At 34.2% G+C, this 12,138-nt stretch overlaps 1 protein-coding gene across 1 annotated transcript in view; it reads right to left on the bottom strand.

The window, feature by feature from the left end:
- LOC149558858 (uncharacterized) overlaps positions 1-11,798 on the bottom strand; it is a 75,648-nt gene extending 63,850 nt beyond the window's left edge. Inside the window, exon 1 of the mRNA XM_089832871.1 lies at positions 11,215-11,798. Coding sequence (XP_089688997.1) covers positions 11,215-11,486 — 272 coding nt within the window. The 5' untranslated portion in view covers positions 11,487-11,798. The remainder of the gene's footprint in view (positions 1-11,214) is intronic.
- Between the last annotated feature and the right edge of the window lie 340 nt (positions 11,799-12,138).

The raw sequence follows: 12,138 nt of genomic DNA, 5'->3' as shown, positions 1-12,138 counted from the left end.
TCCTTCATTATTCTTTTGAGACCAACAATCTTTCTTCTTGTGACCTAGTTTCCCATGGTACCAACAATCTCTTGGTCTTTTGGATCAGGACCTCTTTCCCTTTTATTTTCCTCTTGCTTTCCCACGATTTATAGAGCTATTTCCTCTCTGTGTCATTTTGCCCCTACTTTCTGCATTCAAAACACTAACTAATGTAGATCTCCATCTAAGTTTTCCTATAAATTTCCTCACTCGAAATAACACCAACAACATCATCAAATTTTAGGGTACTTGAACCAAAACCAAGTTACCAAGCCATTCTAACTATCAAACAAAGAACGCAGAATTAACAAAGCATTAATCTATTCATCAAAATTGACATTTATAGAAGATAATTAACTAGTAACCACATTAAACTCATTTAAATGATCGGCAATAAACCCACCCTCTACCATCTTCATATTGAATAAACACTTCATGAGAAATATCTTATTCGAAGCGAAAGGCTTTAAATACAACTTTGTTAGGGTTTCCATCAACTCTTCAATTGTCTTCGCTTTCGCAATATTAAATGCCACCGATTGTGCCAAGCATAAACGAATACTTCCAAGTGCATTTTTGTCCAAAACATCCTAGTCCTCGTCGAACATACTTGAGTCTTTCTTGGATTTTCCTTCCAATGGCCACCATAAATCTTTATAATAAAGATAATCCTCCATTTGAATTTTTACCCATTTAGCTTCTCAACCTTCAACTTACCCTCAGTTGCCATTACTCCTAATCAATCGTGAGACCTTCCTACAAAGGATAACTAAAACAACTTGGCTCTGATACCACTTGTTAGGATTACTTAGACAGAAAATAACAGTTACATGCAAATAAAACCAATATCACAAAGGAATAAAGTACACAAACGAATAGAAGACACAAAGATATAATGTGGTTCACCCAATCCTGGGCTACGTCCACCAAACAGAGAGTCCAATATTATTATCCAATAACAATCTTCAATCTCCCTTACAACTCAATATTATTGCAAGATGCTATATATTCACTTTACAAAACCCTAACCCTAAGCCAATATTACATGACTTATGCTGGCTTAACAAGTTGACCCTAAACATACTTGACGAGTCAAACTTGGGAAATGGTTGATGAGTCAGCTCTAGAATGCTTGACAAGTTAATCCGAACCCCACACCTTATGAAAAGTGTACAGTACTTTCCTGATTAGTCACCACAAATCAACAAGAGACAAAAGTGCAATAGCAACGGTGACATGGTCAATGCAGAACAGGCTTTTGATGCCACAGAGAAAGGCAAAAGCAGAACTACACTCCGCAAAAAGGACAGCACACATCTAAGGAAGGTTTCAAGAAGAATAACTATTGCAGGAAGCTTGGTCATATACAAAGGTTCTACAGAAAAAGTTTGATTGATCAAAAGTCCAACTAGGGAGAGTCTTAGCAACAAGCTCATGTAGCAAAGCATTATGAGGAGTCATGTGCATTCACGACCAAATGACTTGAAAGATTTGTTTTATGTTAAGGTAGTTAGTAAACTGACCATTAAGTGAGCAAAAGAAAGTAATAAATGTTAAATTAATGGTCATTTGGGACTATTTATTTCTTGCTTCAACATTTTTCTATATAAGGAGACTATGTATCCATTTGTAATCACTCAATTATCCAATAATGAAACACCTTAACAATTTGCACATGGGCCTCTCATGCTAACAAAGTTAGTAAAATCCTTCAAATGGAGATTTACATGACAACAAGAACAAAAAATTGCACAAATTAGGTCCAAACATCCCAACATTCCAAACACATTATGCAAATAGAGAAATTGCCAACTCTTTTTTTTCTATTTAAGCAAAATGATACAGTACGAACAATGAGACTTGTCACGTTCGGCAAGTAGGCCCATAATGAAATTACTTAAAGAAGACAAGAATATAAAAGGAAACAATATACAAATGCCTGATAATAAACAAATTTGAGAGAATAGTGACCAAAAAACTTCAATAAGAGAAAACTTGTGATATGATGGTTAACTACTACTCATTATTTCCTACAAACAGGCATCATTAGGCAAAATTAGTTCTCTCTATTTCCAATAAAGCAAACTAATATACCAAATTATACTTGGGGACTCGTTTATGACTTGAGGACTATGTGAGTTGTAGTAGGTTATCACAAATCCCAATACAATCAATAGAATAAGGGGGCATCAAAATTCCCTCCACCTTACACAACCATTGTCCTCAACATTGATCACTACTAAATTCTTCTACACAAATTCTTCAACTTTCCATGTAGCATCTTTGATAGGAATTTCTTCCACATCATAGGGTAATTTATGATTGTCCTAGTCCTCGACTTCTTTGCACATGCACTGGGGATTAATTAAGAATCCAAGATGAATCTTCCCTCTTTGCAAAGATCAAGTGAAATTGTCTATACAAGCCTTTGTTATCCAATGACTTTGTTAAAGAAAAGAAAAGAGAATTGGATGTATTTTTGTTCTTGGAGCTAACTTGAGCTTGTATGCTACACCATTAATCTTTTGCAAAATTTGAAAACCATGGCATTTAGGTGAGATCATGTTGTTTTTCATGTGTTGCTACAAAGAAATTTTCTTATATGGTTGTAACCTCGAAAATTCAATCTCCTAGTTAAAGGATGCATGCAAGATGGATTTCAAAACAAAGTTTGAATAAGTACTTTTCAAGAAGGATGTATATATGATACCTTTAAAATAAAGTTTGCATAGGTACCCATTATGTTCATATGAAGGAGGATGCCTATAAGACTGCTTTGAATACATAACAAAGTTTGTATAAATAAGTGATACTTCTTTTGGTTTATACAATGCAGCAGCTGCATTTATAAGGTTGATGAATGATGCATTGAGAACATTTTCAGATAGATGTGTGGTAGCTTATCTAAATAATTCTTCTTTTGGTTTTAGATGGGAAGAAAATCTAATAATAAGAACAAGTTTTGATGGTGTTGAAAAAAAAAAGTTCATGTAAAACAAATTAACGTGAGTTTGCAAAAGAATCGCGTCTAACTAGGCCAAGTGATTAGAAAAAAACTAAGAGTGAATCCAACAAAGGTTAGGGCCATCACTAATTATCCTACACGTAAGTGTACTACAGAGACAAAAAGATTTGTAGCAGTATAATACATTACAAAGTTTATTCTAAAGTTCCCCACTATTGCAGTGCTGAAGATTGTAGCTGCGATAGAGATCTTTGTCTCTAGAAGTATGGACGTTATTACCATTATTGTCACCTTCAGCTGAAAAGGACACTTGTGTTTAAATTGTAATATTATACGTAATGACATGTGTCATTCACATGCATTGAGGCATGAATATTCGAAGAGTTAAGTTTAATTATAGGAGTTATGAGAATCTCAAGAGACCTTCGGTTATAATGTGAAGAGTCTCTCCTATTGTTATATTTTCGCATCAAGCAAAAGATATTGTACACTTGAACTTTTATTATCAATAAAAATGATCTTTTGTTGTGTGGTTGGGTTTTTTCTATTCATTCTAGAAGGGTTTTCCCAGGATATTTTCTGGTGTTGATTTTATCTCTTATGATTTCTTTATTATCGTATTTCATCTTTAGTTTCTATGCTCTAGTTTTAACATGGTATCAGAGCACAGGTTGATAACAGCAATAAAGCTATATCTTCAATGTATGTTGGTTCTAGCTACTACTATCTCAATTTTATTTAGCTATTTGTGTTCTTTTTCAGAGAAGTTGTTCCTATAACAGTTCTGGCTATATCTTTTCATCGTATTTGTAAGCTTTGAGGAGAATCGAAATTATCATGTCTTGGCTTTATGCATATGATAATGCTTTCATTCTTTTGGTTTATTCTTCAGAGGTTTCTTTGGTTCTTCAATTTTTTTGTCATAGTTAATTGAGGGGGCTATCGACATCTTTTCATCCCAAGCTTCTAATCTCTGGATATCGAGTGAGGAATCATGCAAAGGTCCCATGTTCATTGTACCATGGTCTTATGCAACTTTGGGATTCTGGTACTGAACTCATTGTAGTAGTCTTGATCCTGATCATATTTCTTGGTCACAAACCAGTATCAGATGTGTTGCAAGTTGCAACATCCTTGCGTACCGATTTCAATCTGTCACGGATTACTTTTTATCAATGACTTCCTTTGCAAGTTGGTTACCCTTTTCTTCAAAGCTTGAATTACCACCATAGGCCTACACTACTCTGTTAATTACCAAGCTGATTTATTCAAGGCACATGAATATTCACACATATTGTTCGAAAGAATATATGGACAGGCTAGCTAATATGGTGTAACACATCGAAGAAACCAACATGTAGACTGTTTTTAAAAAAATTTATTCATCGTAATCTATTCATGTTTCACGATATTGTATATGATCGTGTATGGTTTTACTTATTTTGTCTTTTCTTACTAATGGGCCCTTCTTTCTTTACTAGGTCTATAATTTCATTTGTAAGAGACATCGAAAGGGTCATGTAACGGCAGATTTTTCTTTCATTTGGAACTTTTTCATCTTTATAACCACCAACCATGATATTGACTGTCACCATCCATTCAACATAATGTGTGACATTTCAGTATTAATGTTGATATGCAATTGACTCCTCATCATGTTTTACTCTTATTCTCCTCATCATTCGTTAAATTTGTTCATGTGTTAAGCACAAAAGAGCGATGGTAATCACGATCAGTTTCTGGGAGTTTTTTGCATGTCATGTTCTGATGTTCATAAATTCTTTCGTTCTTTTCTTCTTGAGAAGATTTATTTGTGTTTTTCATTATTGTCATTTATCCAGTGTTAAGCGATGAATGGAATATATATAAAGTTCAACGGTGGTCACTAAGAAGTGCAGTCAGTTATCTTAATTCTATCATTTTCTGAGTATCTGAGTAAAGCAATCTTCTTTTAGAGGGGGGCTTCAAAGGATTGTTCTTCATTAAATTAATAACGAAAAAATACTTATGGATCTTTGGGCATATATGGACATCAAAGAAACAGTGTAAATCTCTTCAGTTGTTTTCAAATGTTGAATGACTATGCCGCAAGTGTAGAGCATTGAGCAGATGCTAAGAATTTTGGAGTCTACCATGTTATATTGGCTTGCAGAGAGAATCGAAGCAGCTTAGCCTCCAAGGTAAGACAAGTTTAACAAAGGATAGATTAGCAATGATATTGCTACTTGTCATTTTTGTTATGTTGTGTGGGTTGAATTCAGGTTTGTACCCTGATTTCTCTAGGGGCTTGCCAAGGCCTATGTTATATGATATCAGAGGGTTTTTTTGGTTTTTTTTGTTTGTGACAAAATATTCTTGTTAATATTCTTTCTTTTGTGGATTCATCTCTGTGGTGAGTCATGCGTGCAGAGGTGATCACCATTTATATATACTGACTAGGCAAATTATATTTTTGGACTGTCGTAGCTGCTACCTTGAAACATGTTGAGTATCTAAAGGAAAACCATCAAAACTATATGAACGCCCTTTTCACATTTGAAAATGCAGTTCATTTAAAGACAAGTTTGAGGTATTTTGTCTGTCTCAGATGTAATCGAGTCTTCTTATGCATCGTATGAGACACAAATACAAAACTCCGGTCTAGTATAAGTTGCACAAATAAGTATTATTGTGATAGTATATTCTTATAATTATGCTATAAGATTTACAATAGTTGTAGAGGCAATATTCTAAATCTCTTTGTGTATGTGTGTCAATTGAGAATAGACTAGAAAGAGATGAGTCATGATTAAATTTCTTGAAAGAAATTATTTTTAGCATTGATAGTTGATTTTTTAATCTCTTTTGGTTGCAAGATGCAACAAGATAAGGATTATAGCTCCAAAGGGAGATGTTAAGCTTTAGAGGGATATTTTAGCTTCAGAGAGAAGCCCCATAATTAAGAGGGAGTGCTTATGAAATCCCCTTCATTCTCATATATGATTGTGATACTTGTGGTATTGGTAAAATTTGAGTCTTGCTTTTACAATGTATATTTCTATTCTCGTGTGAATAAATGAGATTGTAAGATCAGCTATGATAACTCTTTCACTATGTGATAGTAAACATCATGTTGAGAGAGTCCATAATGTCATCACGTTGAGAGATTCCGTGATGGGAGTTGGATGTCATGTTGAGAGATTTCATGACAATTCACGTTGCAAGAGTCCATGATTAAAAGCTTAGCTGTAAGTCTTACAAATCTATCATGTTGAGTGATTCCATGATTATTCACAATGAGTAATTTTTTCAGGTTGTCATGTTGAGTAATTCCATGATTATTAACAATGAGTAATTGTTACAAGTTTTCATTTTGAGTGATACCATGAACTTTAGAGGATCTATGTGATGAAAATTTATCATTGACATTTTGGTTGCAATCTTATATGATTGTTCAGTGAAAGATCTCTGTCTGGCTAAGAGGGAGTGTTGAAGATTGTAGCTGCGACAGAGATCTTTATCTCTGGAAATAAGGATGTTATTACTGTTATAAGGACACTTGTGTTTAAATTGTAATATTAAATGTAATGACATGTGTCATTCACATGCATTAAGGCATGAATATTCGAAGAGTTATAATTAATTGTAGGAGTTATGAGAATCTCAAGAGACCTTCAATTATAATGTGAAGAGCCTCTCCTATTGTTAATTCGCATCAAGCAAAGGATATTATACACTCGAACTTTTATTATCAATAAAAATGATTTTTGTTGTGTAGCTGGGTTTTTTCCCTTCATTCTATAAGATTTTTCCCAAGATTTCTTCTAGTGTTGATTTTCTCTCTTATAATTTCTTTTTTAATGTATTTCATCTTTAGTTTCTGTGCTCTAGTTTTAACATGCAGCACATCTAAATTCTGTTGTAGCAAGTATTAAGAGTTTCCATTAAAGCAAGATACATAGTGCTTTTGAGTAATTGACACAATTATTATTATTAGCAATGTGCTAGTGCTTGCTCTTCATAGTTTGCTGCAATCATTCAAGATAAAGACAGAATGTTATTCTAATATCCCTTTTATTATTTTCAAATTTCCTTAATTACTTATTATTTACAACAAATGTTAAATATAAGAGACCTTATTTTATATTTTAACTCTACTTAAGACCCTATTTATTATAATTTAAAACCCATTTCCTTTGTGCATATTTCCCAAAACCCACAGACAAGTACAACGGTGTTCTGGATATAATCTTCACCTAATCTTCAAAAAGGGGACATTATAGATATGGGGGCATTATTGCTGCAAATAGATAAGCTATTTTGTAATGATTTAAATATAGTATTTATGGAACAAAAACTCTTTGTTCAGCAAAGAAACTACTGTGCATACTGACCACAAACCTCTCCAGTATTTACAAGCACGTTATAAATCACACCTAAAAAGGCACTATAAGTGGGTAGATTTATTCAATAATTTCATTTCATGATCAAGTACAAGAAGGGAAGTACGCAAGTAGATGTGGATATGTTAGCTAGGCCACTAAAAGAAAGCAAGCCGTGATTATGGCAACACTTTCACAAAGCATATGCAGATTTTTAAGAAACATTCCAGCAACTTAAGGGCAAAAATATAGATGAAAGCAGCAATGAGAAATCATGTCTCGATGATGGGCTATTTTACAAGTTGGACAGAATATGTGTGCAAGAACATGAACTTATATTGACAAAGGAAATGCTTACTTTTAAAGCTTCAAGGCAACCAAGAACTAGCAAAATTCATTAGGGAGTGCAAATTATTTTGTAGAAGTTAGCCTGATAATACGGACAAAGAAGTATATGTCGCTCTGTCTGTACCTAGTGAGCCACAGGAAATCATTTCTATGGATTTTAAAAAGTTTACTAAAATCTAAACATTAACATGACTGCCTTTATGTCATCTTACATAGACTTTGTAATGTGCATTTTAGATCAATAGTGGCATGTTATGATGGTTAAGTAGTTGTGTTGCTGTTCTTGCCATCACGGTTCAAATCCCATTGGGCATGAAGTCCCCATTTGTAGCTTCACCGATTCATAGCTCCAGGTAAAAGCATCTACCCATCTTCTTCTTTTTTTAAAGTGTATTTTGATTAAATACAAAAAAAATATAACATGGCATGATACAACTGAATTGTTATTTTCTAATGTTTAAGGCCATTTTGGGTTGTTTATGATCATTGTTTCAGATAAGAGATTCAAGACTTTTGGAGAATCTTTGTACTGCTCTATAAGTTATAATGGTTAGCAATAATCCAAAGAAGCACAACATTCAATTCTAAAATTGATGGGCAAAGAGAAGCTGTCAACAGGCCTTTGGCATGTCTGATAAATGGCTATATCAGAGCATCACTAAGGAATTGGTATGAACCTCTGGCATACATTTAGCACTCACCCAATAGGGTTTTCATGCATTTACTAATAGCTCACTATTAAAGGAACATTTGACTTATATTCCTATGAAACTGCTTGACATTGCAATGGAACTGCAAATAGGACAAGGATGAAATTTGACTGAGGCAAGAACAGCAAGATTCACAAATAGGTTAGGAAAATCCATGAAAAAAATTAAACGAACAATTAAAGAGGTCTCAGAACAAATAGAAAGCTATACATGATGAGCATCCAAGAGGGCATAGACGTAAGATAAGACACAAGATATGGTTCTACTTGAGCAAAGAAAGGCTTCAATGACAAAATAGAGGCTCAAAGCCTTAGGATATGGGCCATTCATCATCCTAGACCAAGTTGGCAGGAATGCTTTCAAGCTTAATTCATCTCCACCTATGTGGATGTACTCTATGGTCAATTGTCAAAAGTTGTCTCTATATGAATCATCTGTGGTCTGTAAGGAAGAGCAAGGGCAATTATTAATTTATTCCCACTTATTGAAGACCTAATAATAGATTCTTGTGGAGAAATGGAGAAGGATGTGAAGTTGCAGCATACAGACAGAGAGATTAGAGGAGGGCCATAACTATCTTGGCAGGTTGGACAGATATGGAAGACAAAAAAAGCAGGCAAAATGGGAAAAACACCAAGGGAGGCAAAATAGTACCTCAGGGACAAGGTGGAAACACTCTTCCCTCGTATTCATATCCACTAATCTTTTAAGGCATCAAGGAGGTCTGATACATAAGGATAAAGAAAAGAAAACCCTGTATAAATCACACCGAAATCAACAGCAAAGCCCAAATTGATTGTTTTAGCATAAGCGTCAGTTACAAAGAAACCAACTGAATGCAAGCAATATTTTTGAGCCTTCATTTAAGAAGTCAATTAAGAAGCTACAAGTGAAAGAAGGTTGCAGTTTCAAAACTGCTAGGTTGAAACCAAAACCAACGGCCTACTCTAAGCAGCAGTTTCTGCACACGAACTAGGAAAACAGAGTAGCTGCAGAACAGCTTTGTTTTTTCAAATCTAAGACAGTTAAAAGTCCTCCAGAATTCACAAAAGGTAACTCCGCATGCATTATAAGAGGTAAAAATAAAGTTGGCAAATGGAAGCATATATATTTATTATTGTGGGTGTTGTATGACTGAAGTATAGAGTTGCTTGTAGAAGGAAGGAATTGCTTACCAGAGAGTGATTATAAAAGCAAATAGCATTATATTGTTCTAGTAGTTCTATTAATGCTCTTCATATGTAGTCTTTGGCCATAAGAAAACAAAAAAAGCTAAGGATTTGCCTCTTCCAGCTATTTCACCCAGATTGTTGCTTCGAAGATAAAATCTAAGTGTGTTCAAAATGTACTGGTTGTGAGTACTATCTATGTTTTCCTTTACAGAAAAGCACTTATACATTTCTCAAAACATTAAAACAAACATAATAAACTGCCATTTGAAAAAAAAAAATCAAGGTAACAACATCAGTTGTGTGGTGTTACAAATCATACTAGTGCATGTGCCTGAGTGTTAACAGATCAGCAAGAAAAGACAGGTTGGCAGCCAGCTCTTGGCTCTGAGGCTCTCCTCATTTTATCATTCATGAATCGAAACAATGATCACAAATACAAGGAGTTACACTGTGATAGGCTGCCACAATCATGTTACACCATTAACCGATGCCATCCATATGCATTCCATAGCTGCTGAATTTCTGGATGATTACATCTTGCAGAATAGTTTGGTGGGGCTACACGTACTCTTTTTGGTTTTATATCTTGTTACTTAGTTTTACGCCTTTGATGATGCAAGGCTGGAGAAGGCAGCTTGTTAACTGAATACCATGATCAGTTGATGGTCTAGATGGTTTATTGTGCAAGTTTCAATCAGGCTGTGTTGGTTGAATGAAATAAACACTTGTGAAGATGTGATATAGTTTGCATGTTCTTCCTTCCTTCATCTGTGGCTTAATTAAAGATCCACAGATAACGTTTTCCGGTGACTCGTTTTAATCCTTGTGGATTTTCAGGATTATTTCATGAAACTGGAGATGCTAGATTTTTTTGATATGTAAAACTGGAGGTTCATTTATTACCATAACTTATTGCAAAAACAAGTTGTAGAGAATATAAATGCAACTAATGAAGACTGAACAAACGTACCTGCTGATGTAAATTAATTCAATAATCTAGACACTTGACACAACATAGTAAATGGACATAAAGATGTTTACCAACTTGTGCCACCAATCAATCCCAAAAAGGACACTACAGTTCAAATACTCAGATTGATAAATATTTAAGATCAGAAAAATTGAGTAATCTTTTAAAATCTAGAGTTTTTCAGAACTGATACTCTGGTTTTGTGAGAAAATTACTAATACCGCTCCAAAGGCAGCGTTTCTACGGGACAGATTAATTTTGGACAAAATTGTCTCGAGCTTCAACACTAAAAAGTAAAAACTAATAAACAACCACAATGTCTAAAAGGTAAACTAACATTTTCTTCGAAATTGTATATATGAATTTTGGAAATTCGTCAATAATTAATTATAGAATAACCACGATAGCCATATATAGATATTGGGTTTTGAAACAGAATCTAGTGATTTTTTATGAATATTGCGTTTCTTTGAAATCGAATTAAGGTTTTGCAAAATTTAATCTAGGGTTTTCAGAAATCGAACCGAGGGGTTCCTTGAAATTAAATCTAAAGCTTTTCTTGAAACTACATCTAAAGTTTTTTTTTGTTCTTTTTTGGAGAGAACTAAAAATTAAGTCTAATGAACTTTAAAATAATGCTTTGATAATATGAAATTAGAATTCATACCAGTAGTGCACAGCTTTGCACCGAGAGCAACGCTTGGGTCCGTGCTCGCGGCAAACAGCACAGACATTGTGCTGGTCCAACATTGAGGTAAAGTCCACCTTCTTCTCCGAATGCTGAATTTGAACTAATTCTGGATCAAATCTGAGATTAGGGTTTGATAGATATTTGGCTGCGGTATTCTTGAGAAACGCCAAACTCGCTGAAACGAGCACAACAGTTATGAAGAGCGGTAACAGTGTGGACACATCCACATATCCACCCACGTCATGCATCTACTTTGAATTTATATATAAATAATGTAAACGTTGTGTTTATATCCCTGTTACAAGACTCCTCTTCCTCTGCAGAACCCCCTCGATGCATCTGCGAGAGTGGAGAAAAAATTGTAGATTTTATTCGAACGACAAGGAGAATATATCCATTATTTCCTTGTACGAATCTGTTGGGTGTTCGGACTTGAGATTTTCAGATGTTCGTGAAGGTTCTATAAATTGTATCGTTGGATAAGTATATATTTATTTCGCTGTGTGATTTTTTCCATTTAACTTCTGTTGAGGAAAAAGTCTTTTCAATGGTCTTTTGGCAGAAGACTTTTTGTTTTGGATTTTCATTTATCATTTTCATTTATTAGGTAGTTGCGTCTGCTTCCGATTCTATGCTTGAGATTCCATCTTTCTTTAAAATTAAATAGTTAAAAACTGAACAAAGCTAAAGAAAGCTCCGCAAGCCAAGCCAACCATCCACATATATATATAGTAATTGCAAAATTAAAACTTAATGATTGTCATTTGTTTATTCAGATTTGAATTGTGTATATTGGTAAATCGTATAATTTTGAGAAGTTAGTAGTACTTGCACCAATAGGAGGTGCAAGGATGCGTCCATAGGAATGTAATTAAATAGTGTATTGGAGACTTTAAAATA

The sequence above is a fragment of the Cupressus sempervirens genome, chromosome 5 (genome assembly GCF_028749045.1).
Source record: "Cupressus sempervirens isolate cs-2001-9-10 chromosome 5, ASM2874904v1, whole genome shotgun sequence".
Taxonomy (NCBI): Eukaryota; Viridiplantae; Streptophyta; class Pinopsida; order Cupressales; family Cupressaceae; genus Cupressus; species Cupressus sempervirens.
Note: the sequence above shows the minus strand (reverse complement) of the source record. Positions and strands in the feature narration are given on the sequence as shown.